The 16,983-nt window shown below is 47.6% G+C and overlaps 1 protein-coding gene across 1 annotated transcript in view; it reads left to right on the top strand.

Annotated features, from left to right (window-relative positions):
- The window catches only part of MYO7A (myosin VIIA), a 90,967-nt gene that overhangs the window by 57,056 nt on the left and 16,928 nt on the right, over window positions 1-16,983 (top strand). Inside the window, exons 24-34 of the mRNA XM_009906953.2 lie at window positions 967-1,056; window positions 2,325-2,452; window positions 4,099-4,225; window positions 8,341-8,460; window positions 9,717-9,890; window positions 10,699-10,926; window positions 12,242-12,412; window positions 13,394-13,511; window positions 13,796-13,922; window positions 14,428-14,597; window positions 15,488-15,678. Of these exons, the coding sequence (XP_009905255.2) occupies window positions 967-1,056; window positions 2,325-2,452; window positions 4,099-4,225; window positions 8,341-8,460; window positions 9,717-9,890; window positions 10,699-10,926; window positions 12,242-12,412; window positions 13,394-13,511; window positions 13,796-13,922; window positions 14,428-14,597; window positions 15,488-15,678 (1,644 nt within the window). The remainder of the gene's footprint in view (window positions 1-966; window positions 1,057-2,324; window positions 2,453-4,098; window positions 4,226-8,340; window positions 8,461-9,716; window positions 9,891-10,698; window positions 10,927-12,241; window positions 12,413-13,393; window positions 13,512-13,795; window positions 13,923-14,427; window positions 14,598-15,487; window positions 15,679-16,983) is intronic.

Here is a 16,983-nt window from a genome sequence, read left to right as displayed (position 1 = left end):
AGGCCAATGGCATCCTGGCCTGCATCAGGAACAGTGTGGCCAGCAGGAGCAGGGAGGTCATTCTGCCCCTGTACACTGCACTGGTTAGGCCACACCTTGAGTCCTGTGTCCAGCTCTGGGCCCCTCAGTTTAGGAAGGAGGTTGACTTGCTGGAATGAGTCCAGAGAAGAGCAACAAAGTTGGTGAGGGGTTTGGAACACAGCCCTGTGAGGAGAGGCTGAGGGAGCTGGGGTTGCTTAGCCTGGAAAAGAGGAGACTCAGGGGAGACCTTCTTGCTCTCTACAACCACCTGAAGGGAGGTTGTAGCCAGGTGGGGGGCTGGTCTCTTCTCCCAGGCAGCCAGTACCAGAACAAGAGGACACAGTCTCAAGCTGCGCCGGGGAGGTTTAGACTGGATGTTAGGAAGAAGTTCTACACAGAGAGAGTGATTGCCCATTGGAATGGGCTGCCTGGGGAGATGGTGGAGTCACCATCATTGGAGGTGTTCAGGAGGAGACTGTTTAGTTGATTAGGTGGTGTTGAATAATAGGTTGGACTCGATGATCTTGAAGGTCTCTTCCAACCTGGTTTATTCTATTCTATTCTATTCTAAAAGATGCAGAGATGTGGCACTGAGAGACATGGTTTAGCACCAGACTTGGCAGAGTTAGAGAACGGTTAGACTCAATGATCTTTTCCAACCCAAATGACACTATGATTCTAGAACTCTCTTGCAGTCATCCTCAATGGGTAATTTCAATCTGAGGGAAGCTCATTGGTTAGGGAGCATCTACAAAACTTAGAGCCAAACCTGGGTTATCTGGGGCCATAGGAATGTGGGTCCACACTCTGGGTTCCCTTCAATCTCTGAAATATCTCGCTGTGTGCTCAGGATGATCTTCTGCAGAAGCCCAGGGGAGGCAGGGAGAGCACCTAGCTTGCAGGGCCGTGTCTCATTGCACTCCACCCACGCCTCTTGCTTTGCAGAGTCCTCACATTGATGGGCACAAGAAGAACAGTGTGCGGCACAAACTGGTCTCCTTAACGCTCAAGAAGAAATCCAAACTGACAGAGGAGGTGAGAGGAGACGCTTGGCCGCCTGGCAGCACAAGTGCCGTCGGATTGTCCGCAGCCCTCTCTGACTCTCTTCTGCTTTTCCCTAGACAACATAGAACCAGCCCTGCTCTGGGTTTGGCGCTACCTGTCTCTCTGCCTGAAAGATTTAAGGAGTGTTTAAGGGGAAAGGTTGGCTTCCCGTGTCTCCTTGAGTCATTCTGCACCTCGCACCAGCCTCCCCTCGGCTCCCGTTCTCCATCCATCCAGCACCTCCCCTCCCCTCTTTCACAGCCCTCCATCCAGCTGCTGATACTTCTCACCACTCTGTGATGGTCTGAATGTTGTCCCCGCTTTTAGTTTCCTGCCCCCCGCTGTGGCACAGGTAGCAGAGGTGGGGGCCTTCAAATGCTCTCACCCATCTTCTGCTCCTCTCCAGTGCCAGAGGCAAAACTGCCCACAGGAGCAGCTGAGAGCTTTTGAAAACCCCATCTTGAAATAGTGAGGAGCAATGAAACATTTTTTGGGAAGGGATAAAAGCAAATCAAAGACATGGATTCAGTTTTGTTTTACACATTGCCATGTCCACTTTGAGAGCATGCAACCATCTCACCTGGCTGTAGCTGCTGAGAGCATGAAGATTGTTCTCTGAAATAGTCACCTTCCTGACCTTTAGGGTCAGTGGGGGGAAACAGGGCCCAGTTCAGCTTACCTTAATGTGATTCTGAATGCACTCTAGAAATGGCCATCTTTCTCCAGTGGCTCTAAATGGAGACTGGGTTGACCTGCTGAGACAGATGACTGGTAGGTGGACAAAAGCCATCTCTGTTTTCACCAGCAGCACCATGCTTATGTGCTTTTGGCTGCATCTTTAGCATGGGGTTTGGGTCCATCTTGTCAGTGTTTGAATGACTTTTTTGATATGACTGAGTTAAAGGAACAGGTCTCCCTTGGTAATAAGCTGAGGTTATTCCACAGAGCCTTGATGGCCTTCTCCCAGCTGCAAGGTCAGCTCAGAGCTGGGATACAAGAGTGCTGATGTAGAAATCCTGGGCAAAGACCAAGCACTAAATAGGACCATTTCCATCTTCACCCCTGTGTGATTAAAGCCAACAAAGCCACACCCTCCTATCACTGATAAAGTGATAGATTGAAGAACTTCTGAGAGCCCTCCTGGCTGGTGGAGGAGTCCTCCTGAGGGAACACCACACATTTGGGATGGGGATGGGGTGGGGGGAGGGGAGGCATAGTTACTGACTGTACTGAAAAAGAGCAATGTGTCTGGTTGGCAGGTAACAAAGAGGCTTCATGACGGTGAGTCCACACTTCAGGGTAACAGCATGCTCGAGGACCGACCCACCTCCAACCTGGAGAAGCTCCATTTCATTATTGGTAATGGCATCCTCAGGCCAGCTTTAAGGTTAGAAATCAAGACAAAGGCATAAACATGCCATTTTTCCCTTCCTTCCTCCTTCACATGTGCTTTGTCCAAATCATTTTGTTGTTGTGTCGAGCTTTACAAAGCTCTCACATTGTTTCTCTGGTTGTCTTGTGTAATATGGGCTGGATTATGTTTCATCTTAAGGGTCTTTTCCACCCTGCATGACTGATTCTGAGACTCTGTGTTCCTTACTGTTCATGTTAGACCTGTTGGAAAGGGACTCAAAGATTTATTTTACCCTTCAAGTTCACCATGAAACTTTTAGCCTTACTTTTCTGCCACAAAGCCTTCTCTGAATGCAGACCTGCTAGTGTCCCTTAGGCTGTCCCATGGGGGTTTACACTGTCTCTTACACAATTTTGTTGCCTCCCATGCAGACAATGGAGTAGTTATTCCTCGTTTTGCACATAGAGAGCTATGGTTTAAGTCAGAACTGGACCCTAAATCCCATGTTGAGATACATGTTGATGTACTTACCTGTTTGGACATAAAAGCTGGTCAAAGCTTGACCTTTGCTGCAGCTGATAGTTCCCAACACTTCCACAAAGCAAATGTAGGCGTCTCAAGAGCAACAGCCTGCAAATGAAGATTCTCAGCTGATGGTCTTCCATGAAAGGTAGTTTAGGAGACTTTCTTGGTATTACTGGGAAATCTTGGTAAGCCAGCACAGACTCCATCATCCAGACATGGCACTGAGCTTCCTTGAATCTTGAGGATCCCTTTACCATGAGGGTATTGGAACACTGGCACAGGTTGCCCAGGGAAGTGGTTGAGGCCCCTGGAGATATTCAAGGTGAGGTTCAACAAGGCTCTGGGCAACCAGATCTAGTTGAGGATGCCCCTGCTGACTGCAGGGGGGATTGGACCAGTGACCTTTGGAGGTCCCTTCCAACCCAGACCATTCTATAATTCTATTTCCATCCCCTCTAAGCAGTGTCAGTAGGAAGTCTCAGCTGAAGCACAGGGAAGACTCCATAGATGTTACAAGACTGGTGATGGATGGTATTTCTGAGACATTACAATGACCAGGGTGACCTTCATTATGGCAGTTAAACCCTTGTGACTGATGTTTTATCTATCATAGAAAACCATAGAATGGTAGAGGTTGGAGGCAACCTCTGAAGATCACCTAACACAAACCTCCTTGCTAGTGCAGCTCCACCTAGAGCATGTTGAATAGGGATGCATGCAGATGGGTTTTGAAAGTCTCCAGAGCAGGAGGCTCCACAACCTCTCTGGGCAGCCTGGTCCAGTGCTCAGTTGCACACAAAGTCAAGATGTTTCTCCTTAAGTTCAAGTGAAGTTTCCTGTGTTCTAGTTTGTATTCATTGGTCCTTGTCCTGTCACTGGCCACTACTGAAAAGAGCTCATTCCCATCCTCATGACCTCCACCTTTTACATTTTGATAAGCATTGAGCAGATCCCCTATCAACCTTCCTTTCTCCAGGCTAAACAACACCAGGTCTCTCAGCCTCTTTTCATAAGGGAGATGCTCCAGTCCCCTCAGCATCCTCATGGCCCTTTGTTGGACTCTCTCAAGCAGTTCTCTGTTCTTCATGGGGTCTATCTCTGTGTTGAAAACCATCACCTTGTTAACTCTAATGCTGTTGTCATTCCTAATGCAGGGATGAAATCTATTGTCAAATCTGCAAGCAGCTGACCCAGAACCCATCCAAAAGCAGCCATGCCAGGGGTTGGATCCTGATGTCCCTCTGCGTGGGATGTTTTGCTCCTTCTGAGAAGTTTGTGAAGGTAAACCATAGATGGTATTTGTCTCATGGATTATCACAGAATCAGACACACACACAGAATGGCAGGCTTGGAAGGGACCTCTGGAGATCATCTAGTCCAATCCTCCTTCTAAAGCTAGGTCACCCAGAGCAGGTTGCCCAGGATCCCAATATCCAAGTGGGTTTGGAATCTCTCCAGAGAAGGAGACTCCACAACCTGTTTGGGCAGTCTGGTCCAGGGCTCCATCACCCTCACAGGAAAGAGCTTTTTCTTCAGGGCAAAAAGTATCTGCAGAATAGAACCTGCCAATACATTTTCTTTCCAAGCCATTCTATGGTACCACCTTTTCACTGAATAAACAAGGCACTTTTCCATTATGCATAATTTATCTCTATACTGCCTAGAAATGCTTATAAATGTGTATACTTGCAGCCATCCATAGACCTATGTCCATTTGGTCTGGAACTTTACATTCTGGTGCTGCCCATAGGAGAAAATGAACTATCTTGCCCCATTCTTTTGCAGTAGAGGCAATCCTGGTTTTTTTCTTTGCCAGTAGTGAAAATTCCTCAGAAGTGTGTATGTGATCTCAAATTCAATGTCTAGAGTGGACCAGATGAGTCACTCCTGAGAAGTGTCTCTCTCTTTCCTGTGACTCTATAGAATGTAGACAATCAATTCAGGTGAGAGCTCTTGCACTGCAAATGCATGAAGAAGCAATTAAGTGACTTAGAATCACAGAATCATAAAATTGTCAGGGTTGGAAGGGACCTCAAGGATCATCTAGTTCCAACCATGGCAGGAACACCTCACACTAGATCAGGTTGCTCACAGCCACATCCAGCCTGGACTTAAAAGCACCCAGGGATGAGGCTTCCACCACCTCCCTGGGCAACCTGTGCCAGTGTCTCACCACTCTCATGGGGAAGAACTTCTTCACGACATCCAATCTCAATCTACCCACTTCAAGTTTTGCTCCATTCCCCTAGTCCTATCACTCCCTCACACCCTAAAAAGTCCCTCCCCAGCTTTCTTGTAGCCCCTTCAGATATTGGAAGACCACAATAAGGTCTCCTCAGAGCCTTCTCTTCTCCAGACTGAACAGACCAAACTCCCTCAGTCTGTCCTCATAGGAGAGGAGCTCCAGCCCTCTGATCATCCTCATGGCCCTTCTCTGAATACGTTCCAGCACGTCCAGATCCTTCCTGTAATAGGGCTCCAGAACTGGACACAGTTCCTCCTACTCAAGGTGGGGGTCTCACTTCTGACAGGAAAGTTGATTGTGGAAGGCTGAAGGTAGAATTTGCCTTCCTAGAATAGGTAATATTTCTGCCCTGTTTCTCACATGTGAAGGTGTATGCATTCATTAAAGCATCTACTGACTTGGGCAGTATGACCTCAGGCATTGACTCTTAACTAAACTAGCAAGCAATAGTACTACACAGCTAATTTTAAAGACAACTTTGTATCAAAAGTTGCACATAGATAGAGAAGGGGTTTATGCCCCTGGATATATCTTTGCCTCGTTGCTTTCTGCATGCTGCCACTTGTCCCACCATGTGTCAACTCTAAACAGCCAGATGAGAGATGGAGACCTAATCACCAGCTTACAGTATCTGAAGGGGGTTACAAGAAGCCTGGAGAGGGACTGTTTACAAAGGCTTGCAGTGATAGGATGAGGGGCAATGGCTTCAAACTAGAGAAGAGTAGTTATGGAAAAATTCTTTACAACAAGAGGATGTTTGAGCACTGAAACAGGCTGCCCAGAGAGGTGGTTGAGGCCCCATCCCTGGAGGTATTCAAGGTGAGGCTTGATGGGGCTCTGGTCAACCAGATCTAGTTGAGGATGACCCTGCAGGGAGGTTGGACTAGATGAGCTTTGGAGATCTCTTCCTACTCATGTGATTATGATTCTAAGTCATATATCTGCAGAAGCTCTGTGGATCACCAGGCCTGGTCTGCAGGAGATGCTGAGCAGCTGTCAGTTTTGAAACACAGACTGTTCTTAAGGATTTTCTCTTTTGGTTTTTTTTTCTTAGCAAAGTTTGAAGAGCCTACCTTCCAAATGAGTTACACACTTTGTCCCTCTTCATACCTTTGAATGTCAGAGCCTGGATCTGTTCCCAAGCCTGCTGGAGATAATGATGTTCCATTAATTTCTATGGACACCAGATCAAGCACTGAGTCCTCAGCACTGAAAGTGCTGAAGCCAGGAATAGAAATCCCTCCTTCATCCCCAGGCCTTGCCAGCATGAAATCTAATAAAGCAGATAAATCACTGGCAGAGTGGCAGAAAATTAAATTATGTCTGGAAATGAGATCTGAGAAAGTGTGCCACAGGAGGTTGTGTGGCTTTAAATCTTTAATAGCAGAAGTGGGGGTTAAGTGAGTGAAGCACTTCTTGGAAATAAGAGCAGGCTTGAGGAGAAGGACTTGGGGGTGTAGGTTGATGAAAATCTCAACATGAGCCAGCAATGATCTCTGGCAGGCCAGAAGGCAACCATGTCCTGGGCTGCATCAGAAGAAATGTGAGCAGCAGGATGAGGAAGGTGACTCTGCCCCTCTGCTCTGCTTTCATGAGACCCCAGCAGGAGTACTACATCCGGTACTGGTGCCCCCAACACAAGAAGGATGTGGAGCTGCTGGAGTAGGTCCAGGGGAGGTCACAATGATGATCAGAGGGTTGAATAAGCTCCCCTATTGGGACAGGCTGAGAGGGTTGGGGCTGTTCGGCCTGGAGACAAAAAAGCTCTGGGGAAACCTTACAGCAGCCTTCCAATACCTGAAGGGGTCCTACAAAGAAAGCTGTAGAGGGGCTTTTTGCAAGGGCTTGTAGTGATAAGCAAGAGGCAATGGACTGAAGCTGGAAGAGAGTAGATTTAGACTGGTGATTAGAGATTCTGTACAGAGAGGGTGGGGAGACACTGGAACAGGTTGCCCAGGGAGGTTGTGGATGCTCCCTCCCTGGAGCTGTTCAAGGCCAGGTTGGACAGGGCCTTGAGCAACCTGGGCTAGTGGGAGGTGTCCCTCCCAATACCAGGGGTGTTAGAACCAGATGATCTTTAAGGTCCTTTCCAGCCCAATCCATTCTATGATTATATAATTGTACTCTGGAGATTCAGACATAGAAACATAGAATTATTGAATCATAGAATAATTTGGGTTGGAGGGGACCTTTAAAGGTCATTTAGTCCACCCCCTTCTTCAATGAACAGGTTGCTCAAGGCCCTCTCCAACCTGACCTGGAATGTCTACAGAGGTGGGGCATTTGCCACCTCCCTCAGCAACCTGTGGAAGGTGTTTCTGCCCATGTCAGGGAACTTGGAACTAGATGATCTTTAAGGTCTCTTCCAACCCAAACCATTCCATGAATCTATGATTAATAGAATCCTCCCTGTTTGCCCAGGGAGGTGGTGGAAGCCTCATCCCTGGAGGTTTTTAAGGCCAGGCTGGATGCGGCTCTGAGCAACCTGATCTAGAGTGAGGAGTCCCTGCCCATGGCAGGGAGGTTGGAACTAGATGATCCTTGAGGTCCCTTCTAACCCTAACAATTCTATGATTCTATGCTTATTAGCATCATCTCCCAAGGGAAAGTAGTAGATTCCCGTGTACTGGACAGTTTTAATACTCAGGGTGCTGGGCCATCTCATTTCAACTCTACTGTTACCTAGAAAGGTTGGACTAGACAACCCTTGGGGTCCCTTCCAACCAGGTATTCTGTGATTCTATGAACAAGGCAGGGGTGCAGAGTGTCCTACTCTCTCTCAGATTCCAGCAATGTAATCACAGAATTGTTTAGGCTGGAAAAGACCTTTGAGATCATTGAGTCCAACCATTAACCTAATGCTACCAAGTCTGCTGCTAAACCATGTTCTTAAGTACCACATCTACAATGTAGGAACATCCTGAACACATCACTGCAGACATGGAACTTCAGGACTTGGCTTTGTGGGCATGGGGGTGTTGGCTTGACAGTTGGACTTGATGATCTTAGAGGTCTTTTCAAACCCTAGTGATTCTGTGACCCTCATTAGTCCCAGAGGGCTTTTCTTCAGTCAAACATTGTTCCTTAACCTTTGCAAAGGCTTGGCCTCTAAAGCTGATGGTCTAACCACTGTGTTTCCTGCTGCCAACAGTATCTAAGGAACTTCATCAATGGGGGCCCTCCAGGTTATGCTCCCTATTGTGAAGAGAGGCTGAGGCGGACGTTTGCCAATGGGACGAGGACACAGCCACCCAGCTGGCTTGAGCTACAGGTATGAGCCACTCCATACCCTCCCCAGGCAGCTGGGGCTCAGGGTTTGAGCTATTCACTATCCTAGGAACCAAACATGTGTAAAGACATAAAGCAGGACAACAAAATGTCTGTTTCTCTCAAAAATGTACAGGTATTTTCAAGGTACTGTATTCCCCCTGCACCCCTGGCTTTGCTCCAGAGTATGCTGAAGATCAATCCCTTTGCCTGCATCAATACTTGTAAATTAAATGTCCTCAGGAGTACTCTCAGGCATTGGAGCCAGCTGGCAAAGAGCAAGCTCCCATGTGTGCTAGGAAACTCTCTTCCAGATGAAGGCTGCTGCAGGCAAGCTGCCTACTGAGAATGGTCCCTGGGACCTGTTGGGAGATAGCTGTAGCTGGAACAGGCACAGTTTGCTCAATAATTGCTTCTTTTCCGTGCTGGTTTCCTAGCACAGGAAGCTGTGCTCTGGTGCCCAGGAGCCTTCCCAGGCACCTTTGGATTTATCGGGTTAGACACTTTGATGACTGAGCTTATTAAGCATAAAACGTGGCACTTCCAGGTGCTTCCAGCAGCTGACCCTGCATTATCCTGCTGAGAATTTAAATTACAGAAGACTAAATTTAGGCTGGATATTAGTAACAAATTCTGCACCACAATGGTGGCAACGGGGTGCCCAGGGAGGCAGTTGAGGGGAGGATTCAAGGTCAGGCTCAACAAGGCTCTGGGCAACGTCACAGTATCACAGTATCACTAAGGTTGGAAGAGACATCGAGGATCATCAAGTCCAACCTGTCTCCACAGACCTCATGACTAGACCATGGCACCAAGTGCCAGGTCCAATCTCCTCTTGAACACCTCCAGGGACGGTGACTCCACCACCTCCCTGGGCAGCACATCCCAATGACGAATGACTCGCTCGGTGAAGAGCTTTCTCCTCACCTTGAGTCTAAACCTCCCCTGGCGCAGCTTGAGACTGTGTCCTCTTGTTCTGGTGCTGGCTGCCTGGGAGAAGATGATCAAGTGGAGGATGTCCTGGCTTACTGCAGAGGGGTTGGACTAGGTGGATGACCTTGGGGGTCCCTTCCAACCCAACCCATTCCATAGTTCTAAGTACATTCAAAGCATGTTGAAGATAGCATTGAAAAACAACCAGTCAGTGGGGTCAGGAATTAGACAACAGTTACCACAGGTGGGTGGAAGAGTAGGTAGGTAAATAATCTTGATGGGATTGAAACAGATGTGCTGCTATCAAGTTTAACTTTAATCCATTAGGCAACCAAGTCCAAGAAACCAATCATGCTGCCTGTCACGTTTATGGATGGGACCACGAAGACGCTGCTGACCGACTCTGCCACAACCGCTAAGGAGCTCTGCAACTCATTGGCTGACAAAATCAGCCTGAAGGACAGATTTGGCTTCTCCCTGTACATTGCACTCTTTGACAAGGTATGTCTTAACTTCTGTTCCTGACTAGCTCTGTGAAAGGAGAGGGAAGTTCCCCTTGTTGCAGAAGAACCCTGTACAAATGGCCAGGTCAAGAAGGGGTCTTACTACAGTACATGATTGTCACCACAAGAGTAGTTAAATGCCAGAGCAGGTTTGTAAAGACACTATGAAATATCTCTCCATGGGGATGTTCAGAATTTAAGAGGAAAAGGCATGGAGCAACCTCATCAAAGATGGAACTGCTGTGACCAGAAACCTCCAGAAATATCTTTTTGCCCACACTGTCCTGTGATGCTTATTATGGGTTTAAGAAAGTGGGGTGTCATAAACCAGGGAGTTACCAACAGCTTCACTCTCTCTCCCCCCCAGGCAAGGGAAAAAGAGAGAGGAGAAAAGCAGAGCAGCTTGTTAGTACTTAGCCACAACAAGAACACAGCCAAGGTCAGCAAGCCAGCAGAAGCAACCAGCTGGTATCAGCTAGAGTGAAGAGGCTAAAATGAGAAAAAGAGTTAGTTTATACAACTAGCTTTATCTTAGTTATCAGACCAATGGGATTATTCAGATCTTACCATTATTTTCCCTTTTACATCCAATGTTAATTTATTTGCATCCTACCACTTTCTACTCACCCTGTGGAAGATTTGCCTAGGCACAGCCTAACACTGCCACAGCTGGCGAGCAGAGAACGATACTTTGATTTCTTTTGATGATCAAGAAAGTCTGGAAGGGTGACTCAGAGACAGGTATCTCTACCCAGAAAGGTCAGCATGGAGTTGAGTGAACGCCACCTTTCCTTTGCCCTGATTAGGTCTCCTCCCTGGGGAGCGGCAATGACCACGTGATGGATGCCGTGTCCCAGTGCGAGCAGTACGCCAAAGAGCAGGGCGCGCAGGAGCGCAACGCCCCGTGGAGGCTCTTCTTTAGAAAGGAGATCTTCACGCCTTGGCACAACCCAAATGAAGACAATGTGGCCACCAATCTGATTTACCAACAGATTGTGAGAGGGGTGAAGTTTGGAGAGTACCGGTGTGACAAGGTATGTGACCAACAGATAATGGTCTGGGCCAGTCTGTGTCCTCAGCATGGAATCACACAACCCTGGAATGGTTTGGGCTGGAAGGAACCTCCAAAAGTCATCTAGTCCAACCCCCCTGCAGTCAACAAGGACATCCTCTGTTAGACCAGGTTGCTCAGAGCCCTATCAAGCCTGACCTTGAATATCTCCAGGGATGAGGCCCTAACATGTCCCAGTGTTTCATAGAATATACATAGAATACATAGAATAAACCAGGTTGGAAGAGACCTTCAAGATCATCGCGTCCAACCTATCAACCAATCCAACACCACCTAAACAACTAACCCACGGCACCAAGCACCCCATCAAGTCTTCTCCTGAAAACCTCCAGTGATGGCAACTCCACCACCTCCCCAGGCAGCCCATTCCAATGGGCAATCACTCTCTCTGTATAGAACTTTTTCCTAACATCTAGCCTGAACCTCCCCTGGCGCAGCCTGACACTGTGTCCTCTTGTTCTGGTACTGGCCGCCTGGGAGAAGAGACCAACATCCGTCTGTCTACAACCTCCCTTCACCACCCTCATGCTAAAGAACTTCTCCTAACGTCCAACCTAAATGTCCTCTTCTCTAATTTCAAACCAGTGTCCCTCATCCTATCACTACAGACCTTTGTCTGGCATGGCAAAATCACCCACTGCTGACTGAGGCATCAGGAGAAGATTGAACTGGAAGGGAAGACTGAGACAAATACAGAAGTGACATCTAGAGGTCATCTAGTCCAATTTCCCTTTCAGTGAGCAGTGACATTAGGAAAAATTCTGCACCATAAGGGTGGTGACACACTGGAACAGGTTGCCCAGGGAAGTGGTGAGAGCCCCATCCTGGATGTTTTCAAGGCCAGGCTGGATGTGGCTCTGAGCAAGCTCATCTAGAGTGAGGTGTCCCTGCCATGGCAGGGAGGTTGAAAGTAGATGATCCTTGAGGTCCCTTCCAACCCTGGCAATTCTGTGATATCCCCAACTAGATCAGGTTGCTCAGAACCCCATCAAGCTTCACCTTGAATGTCTCCTTCCCTGGAGGAGCCTCAGCATGTTCCCACACACTGCAGGGTTTCATGGTGCTGCTCATTAAACACAGCAACACTTAATCATATCTTTTCATGGCCAATCTACTGAACTTCAGATGTGCAAAAAGCACTGGGGACATTCTGCTGAGAGAAAGTATCCCCAAGCCATTCCACAGCAGTACAAATAATAGCTGCTTCAGTGACAGAGGATGGATGCTGAGGTGATGTCCTCCTAACAGCAATAACTTGTGTTGTTTGGCTCCCACAGGAAGAAGATCTGGCAGAACTGGCTTCCCAGCAATACTATGTGGATTATGGGTCAGAGATGGTACTGGAAAGGCTACTGAATCTAATTCCATCCTACATCCCAGACAGAGAGATCACAGCTTCCAAAACTGTGGAAAAATGGGCTCAGCTCATTATAGCTGCACATAAAAAGGTGAGGACAATAGATCACCTGTCAAGGACCAAGGCATGGGACAATAGGTCACATGACAAGGACCAAAGCATGCTTCAGCAGCTTTGTGTGCCCATAAAACATGACAGAAATCATAGCTCAGCTCTTAGGCTGACCTGAAGCTAAACCAAAGAGAAGGCAAATTTTATATTAGCCCTGTTCTGAGCCATGACAGAAGACAACTTGCAGAGATTCACTGTGAGAAACAAAATACCATCCCTGGGGGGTCTAGCTCCTGTTACACAGGATTGTGGTGTTATTGGCTGTATTACAGTGTCAGTTCATGTCTCCAGGCAATGTCAGGACCTTATTATGACAGGCATTGTATGAACCCACCCTGACTTCCATGAGAACTTCTGTGACACCAGCAACACCTTCCATAACTCATTAGCCATAACTTGAAACCAGCCATAAGGGTTGGTCATCCAGGCATGACAACTGGAATTTATTTAACAGCAGCAGCCAGCTTCAAATGAAGACCCCTAAAATGTAAACATCTCCCTGTGTGTTGAGTCTGGCCTTCTGTTTCTGTCAATGAAGACCCAGAGTTTCAATTCAATTGGATCTTGCAGGTCCTCCACCAGCCTGTCAGCTTCATACCCAAGTGTCAGGTATCTGAGAATGTAATAGATAAAGCTAGAAGCTTAAGGGCTGTTGAGAGTCAGCTTCTGTTGAGAATCAATTTCCAGCTAAAGGCCTGTCAAGCTGAAAGAGAATCCCAAACTTGGCTGAGATTAATCCCACTCAGACTTGCCACCCTAAATTGCTTGTCCAGCCTTCTCAAAGTCAAATTGTTCCCTGAAGTGGGAACCAAAGGCCAGGGCTTTGTCTAGATTGATTCCTGCAGGACATTGTTCAGCCCTTAGCCATATTAAGACCTCAATTAATATTAATTCTAAGATCTTCAGGTGAAATGAATTGGTTTTGTTTGCTTATGGTGGTTGTGGTCTGCTTTATCTGTAGGGAATTTATACTCAGAAGAGGACAGACCCCAAAAAAGTCAAGGAAGAGGTGGTGGATTTTGCACGTTTCAAGTGGCCTTTGCTGTTTTCTCGGTTCTATGAAGCCTTCAAATTCTCAGGTGAGTCAGCAGAGCACACCCCCAGACGCTCCAAAGCAAAAGGAAGGGGAGATAAAGACCTCACAGACAAGAAGACTTAATGGAAGGCCTAGTTGGACTTTTTTGGATGTGGTGTTTTTGGGGTGCATCCTGATGAGCAGCGTCTCAGACTATGAGTCTGCAACTTGCTTTTCCCCAAAACATCACTGAATTTTTGGTTCATTGCATCCTCCTTTGAATAGCAAAACCTTTCCCACATCCTAAACCCTTCCAAGAACTGATTGTCTGTCTTGCCTTCCACCCAGGGCCAAGCCTGCCTAAAAATGATGTGATTGTAGCTGTCAACTGGACTGGGGTGTACTTTGTGGATGAACAGGAGCAGGTTCTCCTAGAGCTCTCTTTCCCAGAGATCACAGCTGTGTCAAGCAGCAGGTAAGAATCACAGAATCACCTGGGTTGGAAGGGACCTGTAAAGATCATCTAGTCCAGCCCCCCTGCAGTGAGCACAGAAATCCTCAACTAGACCAGGTCAGCCAGAGCCCCATCAAGCCTCCCCTTGAATATCTCTAGGGATGGGGCCTCAACCACCTCTCTGGGCAACCTGTTCCAGTGCACAACCACCCACATGATAAAGAACTCTTTTTTGACACCCAATCTAAATCTATTTTTCTCTAATTTAAGAAGGAATCATAGAATCATAGAATGGTTTGAGTTGGAAGGGACCTTAAAGATCATCTAGTTCCCACACCCCCTGCCATGGGCAGGGACACCTCTCACTTAGAGCAGGTTGCTCAAAGCCTCATCCAGTCTGCTCTTAGACACTTCTAGGGATGAAGGAGTAAACTTTTGTGGTAGTGTCACCATAAACCAGTCTTTCTCCAGGCTTTGCCTCTTGATGACATTGTTTCTTCTTTTTTTTTTCCCTCTTCTTGTCCAGAGGGGGAAAGCTGCAAGGGCAGAGTTTCACCTTGGCCACCATTAAGGGTGATGAATACACCTTCACCTCCAACAATGCAGAAGATATCCGGGACCTGGTGGTGACCTTCCTTGAAGGATTAAGGAAAAGATCCAAGTATGTGGTCACTCTCCAGGACAACCCAAACCCTGGTAAGTAAAGTAATTAATCTACCCTGTGGTAGACTAATTACACCCAAAGGATTTGGGGGGGAGAAGAATTACAAATAGGCAGAGTCCGATGACATGGATTTAACACATCTAAGTACCAGCTTTTACTCTTTGGCCACAACAACCCCATTAAGCACTACAGGCTGGGGACAGAGTGGCTAGAGAGTGGCCAGGCAGAAAGGGACCTGGGAGTACTGGTTGACAATAGGCTGAACATGAGCCAGCAGTGTGCCCAGGTGACCAAGAAGGCCAGTGGCATCCTGGCATGCATCAGGAACAGGGCCAGCAGAAGCTGGGAAGTCGTTCTAGCCTGTGCTCAGCACTGGTTAGGCCACACCTTGAGTACTGTGTCCAGTTCTGGGATCCTCAATTCAAGAAAGATGTTGAGACGCTGGAATGTGTCCAGAGAAGGGCAACAAAGCTGGGGAGGGGTTTGGAGCACAGCCCTATGAGGAGAGGCTGAGGGAGCTGGGATTGTTTAGCCTGGAGAAGAGGAGGCTCAGGGGAGACCTCATTGCTCTACAACTATCTGAAGCGAGGTTGTGGCCAGGTGGGGGTTGGTCTCTTCTCCCAGGCAACCAGCACCAGAACAAGAGGACTAAGTTTCAAACTATGCCAGGGGAGATTTAGTCTGGATGTTAGGAAGAAGTTCTTCACAGAAATAGAGATTGGCCATGGGAATGTGCTGCCCAGGGCAGTGGTGGAGTCACCATCATTGGAGCTGTTTAAAAAGAGCCTGGATGAGGCACTTAGTGCCATGGTGTAATTGATTAGATGGTGTTGGCTGATAGGTTGGACTCGATGATCTTGAAGGTCTTTTCCAACCTGATTAATTCTGTAATTAATCAAGCTATTGGGTTTTATTCTTACAGTGGGAGAAGAATCTGGGTTCCTCAGCTTCCTCAAAGGAGACCTCATTGTTCTGGACCAGGACACAGGAGAACATGTGATGAACTCAGGGTGGGCTAATGGGTTCAATGAGCGGACCAAGCAGAGAGGAGATTTCCCAACCGATTCTGTCTATGTCTTGCCTACAGTCACCATGCCTCCACTGGAGATTGTGGTAAGCTGGCTTACAGAACAGCACAGCTTGATACAGAGCTCAGGGAAGCCAAAGCCTTTCTGAAGAGCCCAGCTCTGACCAGAGTCTTGATGCTAAGGTGAAAACCAAAGTGTCTGAAAAAGGTGACAAAGCAAAAGTGATCCCAGCTTTTGACCCAGAATATCCATGAATTGTGCTAAATCCCTCCAGGTGCCATGATTAGCATATATTTGGGGTTGGAGGGAACCACCACGTTCAGGTGTGGACCTGTAGGATCCATAGCTTCATTTGGATATGATCCACACTATGAAAATCTTTGTTATTTCAGCAGCATCCTGGCATGAATCAGGAGTAGTGTGACCAGCAGGACCAGGAAAGTGATTGCCTATCCTCAGCACTGGTGAAGCTACACCTTGAGCGATGTGTTCAGTTTGGGGGGCCTCACTACAAGATAGACATTGAGGTGCAGGTCCAGAGAAGGGCAAGGAAGATCACGAAGGGTCTAGAGAACAGGTCTGATGAGGAGTGGCTGAGGGAACTGGGGTTGTTCAGCCTGGAGAAAAGGAGGCACAGTGGAGACTGACCTCTCTACAACTACCTGGAAGGATGTTGCAGTGATGTGAGCATTGGTCTCTTCTCCCTAGTAACATGTGGCAGCATGAGGGGAAATGGCCTCAGGTTGCACCAGGGGAGGTTTAGGTTGGAGATCAGAAGAAAATTCTTCTGTGAAAAAGGTTCTCAAGCACAGGAGCAGGCTCTTCAGGGAGGTGCTTGGATCCCCATTCTTGGAGGCATTTAAAAGATGCAGAGATGTGGTGTTGAGGGACATGGTTTAGCAGCAGACTTGCTAGAGTTAGATACTGATTGGACTCAATGGTTTTAAAGGTTTTCTCCACGCCAAATGATTCTACAATTCTCTGATCAGTGACTGAGAATTGCAGAGAGAAATGATGATAGCACATTTCTGATTGTGTGTTGACTGGAATGAAAGGGTTATTCTTATTCACTCACTGTGAGGGCTGGAGCACCTCTCCTATGAGGTCAGGCTGAGAGAGTTGGAGTTCAGTTTGGAGAAGAGAAGGTTCTGAGGAGCCCTTATTGTGGCCTTCCAGTATCTGAAGGGGGCCTGCAAGAAAGCTGGGGAGGGACTTTTTAGGTTGTCAGGGAGTGATAGGACTTTGGTGAATGGGTCCAAGAAAGAGGAGGAAAAATTTAGATTAGACATCAGGAAGAAGTTCTTCCCCATGAGTGTGGTGAGACCCTGGAACAGGTTGCCCAAGGAGGTGGTAGAAGCCTCATCCCTGGAAGTTTTTAAGGCCAGGCTGG

Source organism: Dryobates pubescens, chromosome 10 (genome assembly GCF_014839835.1).
Source record: "Dryobates pubescens isolate bDryPub1 chromosome 10, bDryPub1.pri, whole genome shotgun sequence".
In the NCBI taxonomy this organism is placed as follows: domain Eukaryota; kingdom Metazoa; phylum Chordata; class Aves; order Piciformes; family Picidae; genus Dryobates; species Dryobates pubescens.
Note: the sequence above shows the minus strand (reverse complement) of the source record. Positions and strands in the feature narration are given on the sequence as shown.